The following is a 16,448-nucleotide window of genomic DNA, read 5'->3' as shown; positions in this document are numbered from 1 at the left end:
CCCCGGTTGAAAACCCCTGCTTTAAGGAATTAAACCTCAATTGAATGTTCTTCTCTCTCCTCAGGGTTCATGAACAGGAGCTGATGAAGAGGCACGACCGGGAGCTGGGCGAGATGAACGCCGTCCACAGCCGGGAGACGCAGAACATGCTGTCAGACTTCAACAAGGCGCAGGAAGTGCTCAAAGACAAGATCTCCGCCCTCCAGATCCTGTATGTACACACTGTAAACACCCGCTGTGTGTGATGTCTTCAAACAGACAGAAGAACGTTTGTCTGACTCTAAACTCTAAACTGCCGCGATCACAGGTCAGCGTGCTCGTCCCAGATCAGGTAATCGTGGGCTGTCAGGTGTCGAGTGGAAACAGGAAACAGCCGACACGCGTTTCCTCTGGGGAGAGAAAACGTTCACACCTGTTTGAACTCTCCTGGTTCCTGTTTGCTCCTCCGCACATTTTACTTTTCATCCAAATCCTCCACCAAAATGACGAGGGACCGTGAAATGTCTAAATATGGCTCTCTTCCTGTTTCTCACCGACCGTAGACAATCGGAGCATAGTCACAAACATTCAGTCGTTGTTCATACGGGACTATTTTTATTTCCATGTGCGTCAGGTGGAGTATGAATAAGACGGGGGCGGGAGGAAGTATTTTCTTCTCAGATAATCATATTGCTTGTGTGTCACACGTTGTAAACAGCGTCACCATGAAACTGGCTCAGCATGAAAAGACCGAGGCCTCAATCTGCACCTGAGCCAAACTCCTCGGGAAATAATGTATTCCGTTTTCAAAACAAAGCAACAAACACACAAAAGATAACACAACGCTGTGAAATCAGGGGTAAAAATAGAGACGCAACAATCGCAGCATTGTCTCGTCAAGTCGGTTCTATTCATACGGATTCAAATCGTGACAGAAGGGATCTCAGGGCACTTTCCATACGGGGCAGGTTCGAAAACATGCTCTGTACAATCGACATAAACTGTAGAAACGGTTCAGTCTGATGGGAATTATGTTTTTTCACAATAAGGACTTCATCTGAACTCCTTTGTTTTGTCTGTTTATTCAGTTCAAACAGTGGAAACCGTCTTTTTGGTGAATTTAACTGAAGTAGAACAAGCAACACATTTGAAAACTGAAGCCACAGTTTAAGCAGAAGTCTTCAAGTGGAGTAAAATGTAGGTTATTGTCAGGACTGAAGTCAGGACCTTAAAAAACACTGACCTCACCCCCAGTGCTTCATAGTAACTGTGCAAAGAAGAAAGAGACATATGATGCTCATATTTTAATTTGTGTTATTTCTTGAAAAGGATTTTATGCTCTAAAGTTCAGAAAACACATCACTTTCTATGATTAGCATATTAGTCTGGTTCAAATATCACCTATGGGCTGAAACATGGCTCCATGCTACTAATTCCAATAAAAAACACATTTGTTTAATATATATTTAATTAATAATCAATTAAAGTGTTATTCCAAATAGGAAGTCCTGAGCTGAAGAACTTCATAGATAATATATGAAGACGTTTCCTTTCACATGAAGTGATATAGAATCTCATTAGTGGGAGGAAATGTTTCTTTCACTGCTGCAGAGGAAGCAGAAGATTCAAATCAGTAGAAGCTGAGGAGAGGTTAGATGTTGAGGTGATGCGTTCCTCTACAGAGAGAACAAAGGGAGACGAGCACATGTTCAGGAGAAGATGGACGCAGCAGGAAGGAGGAGAGACGGGTTTTTCTGTTTGGCTGTCGAACCACCAGAGAGAGAGAGATCTGGAGTTAAAGAGGAGGTGAAGGAAGAGAAGAGGAGAGGAAGCCTCAGTGCAGCACAGGCTGAGAAGTGTCTGTGAGTCAGAGACGAGCAGAGAGAGAGAGCATCCTCCTCACGGCTGACCTCCTTTCACTGTCACTCCGCTGAGAGCAGAGCGCCACCTGCTGCACGGGAGAGGATCCACAGGCAAAGACATGTTCATTAATCATCTGACAAACACTTTAGGTCAAATACATGAGTCTGAACTCAAAGTGTAAAAGTATCTGGTCCCAGTTTGAAGTCTAGTGAAGAATGTTCCAGACTCAACATGACCTCATTGGACTGTGTGTGTTACTTCCACCAGGTTTCTGGGGCGGCTCACTTTTCATGGTCAGCAGTTTTTTGACTTTATCCACTAAATTTAGATTTTCTGGGACTTTCCCCAGAGACGATCCTCTTATCTAATTAATTAAGGCACAGATCTGTCTTAACCACCGGACTCCTTCTGCCTAATTAATCACCGTGGTGACGATAGCCCCCCCCACCCCGAACCCTGTCCCAACAAACATCTCTCCCTGAGCAGCCAATAAGAACGTCTCGCCATTTATGCTTCATGAATATAAACAAATTAAAGTTTTGTCCAGAGTTTGGGTGAAATAAAGTCTTTGTGGTTGTTTGGGTTTTAGTTGTCATGAAAACTACGGTTTCAATTTACAGTCACGTCAGTTTGTGTGTGTCTGCAAAAAATCTAACTTCTGGAATCCTGAAAGCTTTTTCAGTCGACTCTTAAATGTCAAATCAGTGCAAAAAGTGTATTAAACTACACATAACCGTAGCGTTGATGTTCGGGCTGCTACAGAATATTATTTCAACACTTTAATCCGAATTTAGCCCGTGTTAGAGACAGAGGCTGAATAGAGGAGCTGCAGCAATGGCCAGTCTGAGGGAAAGTGATGTTTCCTGAACATCAGAGCATGAAAACCTTTTACAGTACGAACACTAATTTAAATAATGGAACAGAATATGTCTCCTTTAAGTAGCACCAGCTTAGAAAGGGCTGTGTGGACACTTATTTCCTCAGAGCAGGTGCTGCAGCCCACAAGCCTCAATGCATCTTGGAGAAGAAAGCAGAGGAACTTTGGGCGACATTGAAGGAAATTTATGATAGTGAACATCCCTCTGTTTTTCTCTTTGCCACACAAATCACAAAGCCTCTACAGGAGGTAGCTGTCTCTGGCAGGTGTAGATAACGCTCTGCTGCTTTTACAGCCTTTTTACAGACAGTAAGTTATTGTTTTAGTTGTGTTGTTGTTGTTTTTTATGGGATGTACAGTATCACCTGTACCAAGTCTCCTGGAAATCCGTTAAGTAGCTTTTGCGTAATCCTGCCGACAAACAAAGAAACCGACCGACAATGGACATGAAAACTGAACGTCCTTGAAGGTAGAAACAAACATGTTGTTTTAGTGAAAAGCAGCTTTGAGAGAAGGTGAGTGGAGCGGGAGGAAGAGAAGTGACGGAGGAGGAGGATGAGAAGGATGAAGTGAAGGTGGAGGAGGAGGAAGAGGAGGTAACAGAGGCATCAACCTGACATCGTATCTTCACTGTCCCTGTCTTTAGCTCCATCAGATTCAAGCACTGTGAGATTCAAAAGCTGCTTTCACACAAGCACATTCCAGATGTTGTGACATTTTTCAGAGGAGCCTTATGTTCACTGATGCAGGCGTAGACGTGTGTTTATGGAGTATTCTACAAAAACTTAAGTGCGGTTCAGCCAATCCCGATAAAAACCCAGAACTATCTGTCTGATACGCTCGAATATTCCTTTTTTCTTTGTTTTCACACGATATCAGTCAGTTTTTATCAAACCCCAAAGAGCGTCTGAAGCCTGAGCTGCAAGGAATGTTTGACAAACCTGAGGAACCTGATGAATCAGCTGCCGGAGGAGTCGAGGAGTCGAGGAGGACCAGCACAGCAGCAGACGCTCTGCAGATCAGGTTGTGTTAGTGTCAGAGCTTCAGTGGCCGATCCTGCACTTTCCCACTGTTTGAGACCAAAGATCATCAGGAAGACAAGCTGCTCTGGAGCTCTTTAAGGGAAGTTTGCTTTTCAAACCGTGGCATGCAAGTCACTGCGGTGATCTGCACGCTGGTGAGAGGCTGTGTCAGCTTACTGGCACACGAGTCTTCTGTTAAACCACAAACAGTCTCAAGCTGAACGATGCAGCGACAACACGTGAGATCAGAAGGAACCAGCGATGTTTTCTGAGAGGACAAGAGAGCTCAACTCTGCAGCCAAAAGAACTTCTCCAGAGAACTTCTCACTGAACTCAGGGTTTTATCGAATCTCACTAACTTCTTTCTTTCTTCTTCTGCTTTTAACTTTTTAAATAATATAGGTTTCGTGATATCTTTAAATATCTATATCCTACTGTACTATTACAATGCCTAGAAATGAGTCATTTCCCAACAGTGTTATTTATGATTTGTTCTTTTTTGGCTTGAAGTATGTGTTGCATGAGACAAAATGTCACCGGATGCGAAACAGAAAAGTGGCGATACCTTCGAGGCCAGTCGGAAAAAAAAAACAAAAATCCATTATAGCATTTTTGAAATTTATCATAACTCACAGAACCAAAAAAAAACAACAACCTCCGGTGCTCCGCTGCAGCTCGAGATTTTAAATAGTTTCGGATGAGAGAAGAAGAGGAGGAGGAGAAGGAGGAGAAGGCCGGGCCGGAGACGATCACAGTTTTTATTGATCACAATAATGAAAACGGAAAAGCCACTAAATCACTCAACGTTTTTCTCCTTGCGTTGCCGACGTTTAATTTTCATAACTCTTCTTCCCTCTGGTTCACATTTAATGAGTTTGCCCCCTGTACTTGTATTTATACAAACAGTGATAAGATCTGCCTCCTCATTAAGAGTTTATCAGTGTTTTCTTTTCTTTGCCACATGATGGATCTGAAGCTCAGAGGATTCACGTGTTTGTGTTTCCTGTGTCTCCTCCCACAGGCTGGAGGGATCCGAGGATAAGTTCCGGAACAGAGAGAGTCGTCCTGAAGACCTGCAGATCATCGCTGAGCTGAGGGACATGGTCTCAGAGAGGGAGTCGCTGGTGAAGAAGCTGGTGGTGTGTAGCCAAGCTAAGACAAACTTCATACAGGATACAAGTGTAAAGAGAAAAATTATCATTTTTGCTGTTTGTTTTCAGATCTCCGATGTCGTAGCACACGATGATATTGTTTTCATGCATGGAAAAATCTGTTTTTACTGGAGCAACTTGTTTAAATTGTCGACCAAAAGAACTGAAATCATTTTCCTGGCAATATGTTTGGAACGTGTGATGTATTTGGACATCATGACATAAATGATAATCCTGAAGAAAAGAGACAGGACCCAGGATGCAGCCCTGAGGTACAACACTTCTGATGAAGGTGTTTCATCATTACTCCACCTGAAAGACAGGATGAGAAAACACTCAAGGAGTTTTTAAATAAATCATAAATTGAGATACGTCCTTACACTTTAGTATTTTTTCTACATGACCCTGATGTTAAGATTCAACTACAGCTTTGTTTGCTATCTTCAGAAAAGTCTGTGGAGGACAACGACGTATCTGAAGCTCTATTTAAAAACTATTTCATAATTTCATATCGACATGGACTTTCTGTTTATGACCCATTGAGCTTCACGTCATTAATACTGCAATTTCCACTGGGTTGGTCAGGGACACAGTCGCACAAGGCTACGCTGATCTCATCCTGTTTTAAAGGTGACTTCATAAATCAGCGTACATTGGTCACAGGGAAGTGGAGCTGCCATCGAGGTTTCTGATGGCACCTCCACTTGAGGTAAAAAGTTGAAATTGAGCGTTTGAAATTAACTTTAAGTTATAAAACCCAGATGAGAAGAAGAGGCTAGAGCACGGCGACTGTTCTAATGGATAAAATGAATGTTTTGAAGCATCTTTGTCTAAACCGGAGATGATTTCCAGACAGATTCTCTGATTGTATCGTGACTCTTCTCCTCCTCCAGGATGACAAGAAGTTCTACCAACTGGAGCTCGTCAACAGGGAGACCAACTTCAACAAGGTGTTCAACGCCAGCCCCAACGTAGGAGTCATCAACCCGCTCATCAAGGTAGGCCGGGACGTCCTGTGACACCACACACACACACACACACACACACACACACACACAGACACACACACTGATGACCCTGCTACACGGGAAAGATGATGTCCACTCCATCTCATCTCATATCCATCTGAGCCATGAATCCTCTTTTTCCTGTTGGTTGAAGGGAAACCGTCTTTTATTAAATACAAATATGGCAACGATTTTAAATTCAGTGATTATATAAAACCAGCAAATGTCTGAATTTAATCCCAAGTATAAATGTAGCTCAATGAATTTAATCTCAGAACTAAAGGGGAACTGCTGCTTTCTCACTCGTATTTAAAAAATTTGTAGAATTTAATAGTTTCACGAGCTTTAAAGCCCCTGAAGACTTCAGTATATCTGTAAAACTTTAAATATTTAATTACATTTTTATGCGTATATATCATTTAATATATCATCGTACATTTTTTGGGGGTAATTTAAACTGTTAATGTGATTCCAACAAATGTCCCACTTCATACAGTAAAGAAAAAGAAATACAGAAAACTCGCAAAAAATAAAATAACCAAAACTGTTCATGTCGGATCTCATCACTTGGTCAAGAAGCAACTTTCAGGGTCTTTAAAGCTCCCAGTGCATTATGGGTAACATGATGTTTCAACCCTCACCGTGTGTCTGAGTCGATTGGTGCATGGTCAGTATTTAACTGTTGACTCCACCTCTCCTGTTCTATAACTTCCTGTGTTTTGGTTCTTGCCGTCACGTGTGTTCTTTCCACATATGTGTGTATATGTGTGTTCACCGCATTTTATTTGTGTGCGTTACTGTTTGCGTGATTCTTCCTCTGACGTTTTCCCTCCTGCTTTCCTTTGCTTTCCAAGCCATTTGTTGGTGTGAGATGTTTCCTGCTGTGACACATCTCTTCTCATCTGAGTTTCCATTCTGCTCAGGTGCTTAACGACCGAGTGGCGCTCTGATTGGTCACCATAGCAACCAAGTTAGCTCGCCGCTCGCTTCCTGTCTCTCGCCGTCTGGACTGCTCCGACCTCTCGAGCTCTCCCTCTTCTCCATTTGCCCTTTACTTCCTCCATTTCTTCTTATCCTTTTGTTATTATTTTTTTATTTTGAACTTCCCCTCTTCTCCTTTTTTTGACCCTGGTGCCCCTCCCTCCCTTTTCTGTTTTGTTCCTGTGTAGCAAAAGAAAAAGAATGAGAAAACCGCAGCCAGCAGATTGAGCAGCTCTCCTAATCTCAGGGCTCTGGAGGCGGCGGGCATGGGCGTGGGCGTGGTGGGCACCGGGAGCGGGCTGCCCCCCCAGCCGCCACACCCCCCGCCCCCGCCCCCGGCCCAGCCCGGCCGTCTAGAGCCCCTCCCCAACTCCCCCCTCCACCACCTTGAGTTCAACTCCAACAAACCTCTTCCCCCGCCGACCCCTCCCACCGAACCCAAGAAGTTCATGAGGTGAGACCTTTTCCCCCCCGACGGGCCGCGAGCGGGTCGACCCATCCATCCATCATCCAGTTAACGAGAGAATCCTGCGGGTTAGAGCGCTCAGAGCACTTTAGTGAATTCGGTTTCCTCATCGGAGTCAAACCTTGATCCTAGAAGTTTTACACTCGAGCCTCAAAGTGAGAAAAACTTCTGACTGAAAGAAACAACGTCTGATGTTTAACTTCTGTATCTTCCTGCTGGTCGGGCGCCGTCAGAAACCTTAACGAGCTCGAATTCATGATCATCAGGAGCTGACGAGTCTTCACACGAGCTCGTGTTGTAAATGAACATGAACAAACACACAAACACACGCTGGGGTTTCTCCTCAAACTCTGCGTCTCACACACAAGAGCAGCTTCTCATCTGTAGAAGACAAACGTCTGTTTACTGAAATCACAATTATCTAAAGTCAGATTTATCAGCTAATTAACAAACTAATTAAGCAAATGTTATCTTCCTGGGTTGGTCAAACATATTGTCTCTGACTGACTGTTTTATCTACAATAAGAATCATGGAAAAGGGTAAAACACACATGATGGCAACATGTATAATACGATTCAGGGTAGAGCTAAAAAAAAAGAAAAATCAAACTGATAATTATTAAATAAGTCACATTTCAAACGTGAGAACAGGAAAAATAAACAATTTAATTTAATCAGTTTATATCTTTTGCACTTATATTTATTTTAGATTTTAAAAATGTCCAACATCCAAATATATTTTTATTAGCTTCAACTTCCACATCTCACAGTAGCAAAGCTGTTTTTCCTGCTGAGTCATCGCAGCTCTTTCATTATTAATAAATAGAACCTGAACATTAACACAAGAGTTCCTTAAAAGCTCCAAACAATGGCCTTGGAATACAAAAGGAGCATGATTTTACTTTCTGTTCCTCCTCTGTCGGTCTGACCGTGTTCCGTGTGCATGCTGTTTCCCCTTTTTCGTGTTCAGGACGTTGTTGTTTGTATTTGTCGTAACCTTTTTGTTATCATTTGTGAATCTGTTGTTGTTTTGTTTTTTGTCATCCTCATCTTCATCTGAATCTCAGCATGTTGCACACGCTGCACTCTTCCTCCTCGAGGCCAAATGGGATTTATCATTTATCAAAGTAAATAAAGTTTATTTTTATTCGTGAGAACTTAAAGTGACGTAGAAATCGTCTCTTGCTCTCGTGGACAGTCTTCTCTTTGTGTGGTGGTGTTTTATTTTGAAAACCTCAACAGCTGCTTCTCTGATTGGTCCCCGTGGTCTGAAGTGACGGGATGAGGAATTATCTAACATGCTTCTCACATGAATACATGCAGTGTGTGTGTGTATCTGCATGCAGGGAAGTGTGTTTCTAAAAGCACTGTGCTTTACAGCATGTCTGAGTGTGTGCGGGTGTGTGTGTGTGTGTGTGTGTGTGTGTGTGTGTGAGAGCATGTTCTGGATATTTTTTAATCCATTGTGCTGCATGTGAGACGGGGCGGCTGCTCTGTTGTGGTGGGACCTGCTTTTTTACACCACAACACAAACACACACACGTTCATACACATCCTGGTTTTCTGAAGAAGAACGATCCTGTTTCTGCTGAGTCATCAGCAATTTGTAAATCTGATCCTTTTAAAACGTTTATACTGGAAAAAGCTTTAATTTGATGACAGCTCGTAGAGAAATATTGGATTTAAGGCCTCAGATTATGTTAAACTGTAAATTAACTGTCCAGAAATGAAGCCAAAATTATTTATTATTTTGTGTTTATTAGGTGATAAAACTCAGGTTTTAAACTCCTGCATGTCTGAGATTATTACCCAAATAAGATTTTACTAGTTTTTCAGTGAATATCAGGACTTGTAAAAATGCAGTATTGTTATTTAATAGCAAATAAAAGCTGCAGATGTGCTGTGGTGCAGAAATGTTTATATTAAAGTAGTGACCCTGTTACAGTTAATGTCTTATAGACTAGAAACAGCGACCGTGTTCAGGGTAAACATCGTTTATCAGACGGAACATATAGAAGAGATGCATTCTGGGGGAAAAAGAGCAGAAAAGAACCCAGTAATATTACCCTGAGGTTAAGGGACTGTTTGTATTGGAAGGAGCCAATTAGGAAAGTGGTTCCAGTGGTTGTTTGTTGTGATGGATGCTCACGCTCAAACTCATTAGTTTATAAAGTTTGCGAAGCTGCTTCTTTCCTCCCACTGAGGATTAGAATCCGTTTAAAGCAGCAGCTTCATGTCAGGTTCCTCTGGTTGGGAGAGAGAAACATTTTGTTTACTGATGAAGAGGCTGCTGTTGTGAGTTTAGATCCAGAAACACAAAGAAGAGAGGATCCTTAAAACACTGTATGAGACTCACAATATGGAAAATACAACACCTCAAGTTGTAATGTGAGTTAATGCATGAATGTAAAATACAAAATGACAGAGTACAAACTGTCTTAAGTAAGCAACAGTTTTTATATTCACGTCAGATCAAATCTTCTCGTTAAAACAAACTTTGGTGAAAGCTCAGGTTCTTTTCTTTCATTTAATGTTATGGTTTTAACTCTGAAGACAATGAAAAGTAATAGAAATCTATGTAGAAATCAAACAGAAATATCAGTCACCACTGTAATAAACGAAATTACCAAACAAGAGAAAACTTAATGATGACGTTGCAGGTTTGGAAACAAACAATAACTTGATTTATTGTTAGAAAACGTTTGAATCCGAACCTGAGTGTAAACGTGACTCAGTGTTTGTGCTCTAATCTGCCGTGGGACTCTGCTGCCCCCGTGTGGACAGACAGCTCCTTCACTTTTTAAATTCTTGTTCATCTTCAGGAATCTGTTAAAGACTGAACTTTAACTTAATTAAATTCAAACCTAAACTTTACACACTGATTGACAGGAAGAGGTGTGGCCTGACGTGAGGCTGCAGCCAATCACAGCAGAGAACAGTAGACTGTGTTTGATACGGAAAAATCAAACCAAACTTTATTAATAAAGAACTTTACGACAAATCAAAAGCAACGCAAAGAGCTGTACAGGGGATCGAGGAAACAAAGGATCTGAACATGAATACAAAATGTGCTAAACATTTGGATTTAATGACCGAGAGGCACCAGAACCTGATCTTTGTGACAGAAGCATAAAAACATAAAAAATAAAACTAGAAATCCACAGTGTAAAGATCCTCTGATACATGTCCTTCAAAATATTACTTAAATGTTTAAGTAGCAAAAGTAAAAATACGTATTGTGTAGGAATATCGCCTTTAATTTAAAATCAATATATAAATATACAAGAGCTTCAATATAATATTTCAGTACATCACTTGATTACCAAGTTTCTTTTTACTGCTGCCTGATATTCATCTTATCTTTCAATAATATGTGAAATGAAACTGTGGATTACTCCCTGACTTTTCTTTCCCTTCCTTTATATCTTGAATTGTTTTCCTCTCTGCGTCCTGAAGCCCTCCTGAAACTAAGGACGCCTCCATCGACTCCCCGGACGCTCAGCGCCAGGAGTGGTTCGCTCAATACTTTTCCTTTTGATTGACCACGAACCTGCAAACACGAGGATTCAGCATGTCGACCCAACTTAAGAAAAAAAAGAGAATAAAAACAGAAAAAAAAAATGAGAAAAACTGTTAAAACTATTTGTTCTTTATTGTCATTGGTTTGGGATCAATTCACTTTGGATTCAGTCAACTGAGGCTGTGAGAGGAGGAGTCGATGACACGCTCAGAACCCGAGGGCGTTCGCTTTCACGCTGGCAGGAAGGAGGATTCCACTTCCTGTGGTTGGCTGAGGTGAAGGTGAATTGAACCTGACGTCATCACTGATCTGATTCAACTGCTTGATTCTATCTGATTGTTTCACTGTGGACGAGTTTCTCTCTTAGTTACAGTGGCATCAGTACGTTCGATGTTTATTTCATTTCTTTACTTCTCAACTTATTTTGCAGTTTCTTTGGACTAGAGAATAAAACGAGTGGTGCATCATCATGCTGCTAATTGCCAATGTTGGACTACAGTAAGAAGTAAATATATATATATATATATAAATATATATATATGAAAATAAATCTATGGTAGGTTATTGTGCTCTCTTCGTACGTGGGCCAACTGCATCCAGCCTGTCAGAGCTGGACGGCTGATCCAGGACCAGCTCGCCTCCTCACTCACGGCGACATGTCACACGGGCCTGACCCTGGATCAGCCCGGCGCTCTGACCCGCTCGCCGAGTTAGGACGAAACCATCATGGCCAGTTTGTTACAGCTGCATAGAAGTTTCAGCAGATTTTGGTAGAATATTAAAACCTGTTTGTATGGTTGTCTGTCTCAACACAGATATAATGATGTCTCACCAATTTTAAAAACAAAAATAGCATATTTTATATTTATATTATAATGTGTATGCTTAATAAATAATTATTGTGACATTTTCCCCGTGTTTGCTCGTCATTTATTGGGATGAAAGTGACAAATATTTGAGTTTATCTAGAGCTACAATGATTATTCAATTAATGTAATTTACTCTTTTATCTTGAAACACTTACATTTGTTTGTGTCAGTGGAAATATGATGATATAATCTGATTACATTTTTCTTATCTGATGATAAATGTATTTTTTTGGTGATAGAAGAAACTACTTATTGTCCCACATGTGTGAAACTATGGGCTGGAATCTGAAATGAGGGATGTGACATGTTTATATCTTCACTTTTATTCTGTTGAAATTCAAAAGTACAGAGTGTTCCCTTGCCTGAGTTGACCTGCAGTTCTCTAAGTGACCGACAGAGGGCGGTGTGGTTTCTCCACGACGCTGAACCGGAAGAGAAACAGCGTCTCTTCCTGTCGGGAACATGGCGGCCTCAGGAGCCGGCTCTCCGGCTCGGCTGGTCCAGTACGTGGTGGTCCGCTCGGACCTGGTCCACGTTCTGTCCTGGCCCCTGGGGGCTGTCATCACGCAGGCGTGTCACGCAGCCACGGCCGCGCTGCACTTGTTCCGGTCGGACTCAGAAACGAGCCGGTACCTGGAGGAGCTGGACTCCATGCACAAGGTGGTGCTGGGGGTGAGACCCGCTCGGTGCTAGCTTCCTGCAGGACACTCTGCGTGTGTATGAGTCCAGAGGACGTGTCGTCATGTCCGCTGCTCACTGTAATGTCCGGCTTCATTATCTGACAGAGACAGGTCTGACAGCAGAGTTACACCTCTTTGTTTTTAGCATTGAGCTAACTCCTAGCCACTGAGCTAACTCCTAGCTAATGAGCTAACTCCTAGCCACTGAGCTAACTCCTAGCCACTGAGCTAAACCCTAGCCACTCAGCTAACTCCTAGCTAATGAGCTAACTCCTAGCCACTGAGCTAACTCCTAGCCACTGAGCTAACTCCTAGCCACTCAGCTAACTCCTAGCTAATGAGCTAAATCCTAGCCACTGAGCTAACCCCTAGACACTGAGCTAACTCCCAGACACTGAGATAACTCCTAGCCACTGAGCTAACCCCTAGCCACTGAGCTAACTCCTAGCCACTGAGCTAACTTCTAGCCACTGAGCTAACTCCTAGCTAATGAGCTAACTCCTAGCCACTGAGCTAACCCCTAGCCACTGAGCTAACTCCTAGCTAACGAGCTAACCCCTAGCCACTGAGCTAACTCCTAGCTAATGAGCTAACTCCTAGCTACTGAGCTAACTCCTAGCTACTGAGCTAACTCCTAGCCACTGAGCTAACTCCTAGCTAATTAGATAACTGTTAGATAGATAGATGGATACTTTATTAATACCGTGGGAAATTTAGGTCACCAAGTAGCTTATACAATTACACACTTATACACCTCACCGACATACATACATAAATCACATATACATAGGGATAGGGAGAACATATTACAGATACAGCCAGTGAGCAAAGGGTTATTAATAGAATCATAAGTGGTTTATTCTTTAAACTACATTTCACTTAGAGGTTCAGTGTCTGTTGTTAGAAACTGAATATAAAATAATCCCAGTGATGTTAAATCCACTCTGATGATGAAGAGGCCCTCAGATATTTCTTCTCACTCCCAGTAGAGCCACAGCTCCACCAGTAGGATACAGGAGCGTTATAGAGCAGTGGGAAGCCGGACTCTGGTAGAAGTCTTTGAAATGAGAGTGGGTCTGTGTGGAGCTTCCTCTGAAGTCATAATATATATCATCTAAAGGCTCTTTACGTTATAGAGAAACCAACAGTTCCCACAGTGAGCAGCACTTTGGAGACTGTGGAGAGAAAAACTCCCTGATTCACTGGATGAAACCTCTAGTACCAGACTTAAGAACTAGATTCTAGAACCTTTAGAACCAGACCCAATGTGGACGACATGATTCTACGCTAAAGATAACCACAATTTGTACTATTTAAATGAAACACCAGTGAAAACATCACTAGGATTATTATATATTCAGATTCAGCCAACAGATCTTTTCACCTGATTCTCACACACTGAACCTCAGAGATCTGCTTGTATTCATCATAGATCTACACATCCAGTAACATCATGTATCTTGGATCTAAGAGTGTGTGTGTGTTTGTGTGCAGGTTCCAGACGCGGCGGCCCTCACAGCTCTGTCAGAGACCCTCACTCAGGCCGGTGTTTCCCACAAGTTGTGGATGGAGCAGCCGGAGAACATCCCCACGTGTCTGGCTCTGAAGCCGTATCCCAAAGAGACGGTGCAGCCGCTGCTGCGCAAGCTCAAACTCTTCAAGTAACCTGAAGACTCTTCCTCTCACTGCAGAGCCTCCTCTTCATCAAACCTGTTTACTCTTCCTCTCACCAGAGGCCTCAGAGCCTCCTCTTCATCAAACCTGTTTACTCTTCCTCTCACTGCAGCCTCAGAGCCTCCTCTTCATCAAACCTGTTTCCTCTTCCTCTCACCAGAGGCCTCAGAGCCTCCTCTTCATCAAACCTGTTTACAACATGACCTGAGGGCGTCACATAGTTCCTCTGCATGAGAACTGCTGTAATACACAATATTAAAATAAGGGAAAATGCAAAATGTGTGAAACTGCATCAATTTGTTCAGATTTTACAAACACAAAATAAACCTTTAGCGATGAATGTCTGTTGTAGCTTATTGTGATCATGATTTATTATTAATGTGCCACTGGGCTTTAATAAATTGTGTTGACACGTACATCACACACACGAAACTACCATCTAATAAAGTCTTCAATATTTAGAATTCAAATATATGTTATTGTATTTTTAATTCTTAATGAACATGGAACATTTCTGCCATTTCTGTTTTTAGTGCTGTGGTATGAAGTGAGTTCTGATCACAATATATATATGTTTGTAAAACCTGCTTCTGATTATAGAATCAGCTGTTATGATGGTTATAGATACACAAGCTGGTTGTTAAGGACAAAAACACAGACTTTCATAAGTGTCTGTACATCATGAAAGTGTTTCTTTATCTGTGTATCAAAAAAACAACTATATAACAAACTTTATTCATTAAGCATCTATTTCCAACACATTCTGATAGTAGACAATATAAAATACTACAAAATGTGGGATAAATTTGTCAATCTATAGATGAAGTGAAACATTTCTGGATCCAACCCCTTGATATTCAGCCTGCAGTGAAATCCTCGTTTGGTGCAAATCAATTCAGTGATTTTTGTGTTATTCTGTTAAAAAATAAGCCAGTAAACAGACGTCAGGTTTATTTAAAGTCTGATTTCTCTGTGTGTGAAACGTGAAGCAGCCTGATTGAATGTAAAGCCTGTGATTGGCCTTCGTTGGGGGTAAGTGCTCAACTGAGGGAACTTCCCCAGTGAAGTAACTTTTAATTAAGTTTTGATGTTGAGCTCTTGGTGTCAAACGTCATGTGTGAATAATGGTAGCGTGTGTGTGGTTGTGTAGTCGGCAGATAACCAGGGAGTGACTCAGGAGTAATTATTGATCGGGTTGTTTGTTTCCTCTGTAGTTTGACTCGACTCCACGTGTGACTCATGATCTCGTGGAAGTTTCAGCAGATTCCTCATTGTTTGGTTTGTTGTTGAGTTGTGTCTCACTCTAAAAACATCCGTAAACGCGGACAAGTTTACTGTACGTGCACGACAGCGGGCATGTACCCACTCATCATATGAGCCTCTGGGTTGTCACTGGTTCGATTCCCGGAGGATTTCATGTCTGACGGGTGTGACACCTGTCAATCAAAGAAAGAGACTGAAAATCAAAGTTTTAACATTGTCTCTGACAAACAGTCATTTAAAGATAAATGCATGGAAATTTAAATAAAATGCATCCAGCTAGAAAATACATCTGTTACTTAGTTATTTACATGAAATACATCTGTTTGACTGTGTGTGTTTGTGTTTGTGTAGATGTGGTTGTGCATCATCTCACATCAAATGTTAATTGACTGGAAATTGATCATCAATCGTTTTGTTTGATGAGTTAATGAGGTCAAAGGTCACGTTCTCAGCCATGTATAGTCAAATACTTATATTTATACCTCTACTATATATCATATATTATATCATACTCTCTGTATATTCTTTGTATATATAAGTCTACACATATTAATACATGTGTACATGTTATAATTATAATTATTATTATTATATTATTACTACTACTATTATTATTATTACATATACTGTTGCTGCCATTATTACTATATACTGCTATTATATTGGTATAATTACTATCATATATAAATATATATTATGTTATATTATATACTATATATAATGTACTATTTTTATATACTGTCTAACAATAACATTACCATCATATCATCAGTACTATTACCATCATCTTGCCACTGCACCATATCTACCTATTTATCTTGTGTTTCTGTTTTTATTCTATTTAACTCAATATTTTTTATTTTATTGTATTGTATTGTATTTTATTGTATTCAAATATACCGGCTGCTATGACGACTTAATTTCCCTTCGGGGATGAATAAAGTAATCTATCTATCTATCTATCTATCTATCTATCTATCTATCTATCTATCTATCTATCTATCTATCTATCTATCTATCTATCTATCTATCTATCTATCTATCTATCTATCTATCTATCTATCTATCTATCTATCTATCTATCTATCTATGTCAG

General features: G+C 41.1%; 2 protein-coding genes across 2 annotated transcripts in view; both read left to right on the top strand.

The window, feature by feature from the left end:
• Positions 1 to 10,884, top strand: part of fam184ab (family with sequence similarity 184 member Ab) — a 105,374-nt gene extending 94,490 nt beyond the window's left edge. The window contains exons 18-23 of the mRNA XM_061091859.1: positions 65 to 211; positions 4,763 to 4,880; positions 5,786 to 5,890; positions 7,069 to 7,161; positions 7,225 to 7,334; positions 10,803 to 10,884. Coding sequence (XP_060947842.1) covers positions 65 to 211; positions 4,763 to 4,880; positions 5,786 to 5,890; positions 7,069 to 7,161; positions 7,225 to 7,334; positions 10,803 to 10,884 — 655 coding nt within the window. The remainder of the gene's footprint in view (positions 1 to 64; positions 212 to 4,762; positions 4,881 to 5,785; positions 5,891 to 7,068; positions 7,162 to 7,224; positions 7,335 to 10,802) is intronic.
• A 1,298-nt stretch (positions 10,885 to 12,182) lies between these two features.
• ptrhd1 (peptidyl-tRNA hydrolase domain containing 1) lies at positions 12,183 to 14,367 on the top strand. Its single transcript, XM_061091456.1, has 2 exons — positions 12,183 to 12,407; positions 13,910 to 14,367. The coding sequence occupies exons 1-2, from the start codon at positions 12,198 to 12,200 to the stop codon at positions 14,078 to 14,080; spliced, it is 381 nt and encodes a 126-aa protein (XP_060947439.1). The 5' UTR covers positions 12,183 to 12,197; the 3' UTR covers positions 14,081 to 14,367.
• The last annotated feature ends 2,081 nt before the right edge of the window (positions 14,368 to 16,448 follow it).

This window comes from Limanda limanda, chromosome 18 (genome assembly GCF_963576545.1).
Source record: "Limanda limanda chromosome 18, fLimLim1.1, whole genome shotgun sequence".
Classification (NCBI taxonomy): domain Eukaryota; kingdom Metazoa; phylum Chordata; class Actinopteri; order Pleuronectiformes; family Pleuronectidae; genus Limanda; species Limanda limanda.
Note: the sequence above shows the minus strand (reverse complement) of the source record. Positions and strands in the feature narration are given on the sequence as shown.

What these genes read in the sequence shown, in the direction of transcription:
- ptrhd1 (XM_061091456.1), top strand. Translation starts at nt 12,198, where the DNA reads ATGGCGGCCTCAGGAGCCGGCTCTCCGGCTCGGCTGGTCCAGTACGTG. An exon ending in TGCACAAGGTGGTGCTGGGG is followed by an intron (nt 12,408 to 13,909) that starts GTGAGACCCGCT and finishes GTTTGTGTGCAG; the next exon opens with GTTCCAGACGCGGCGGCCCT.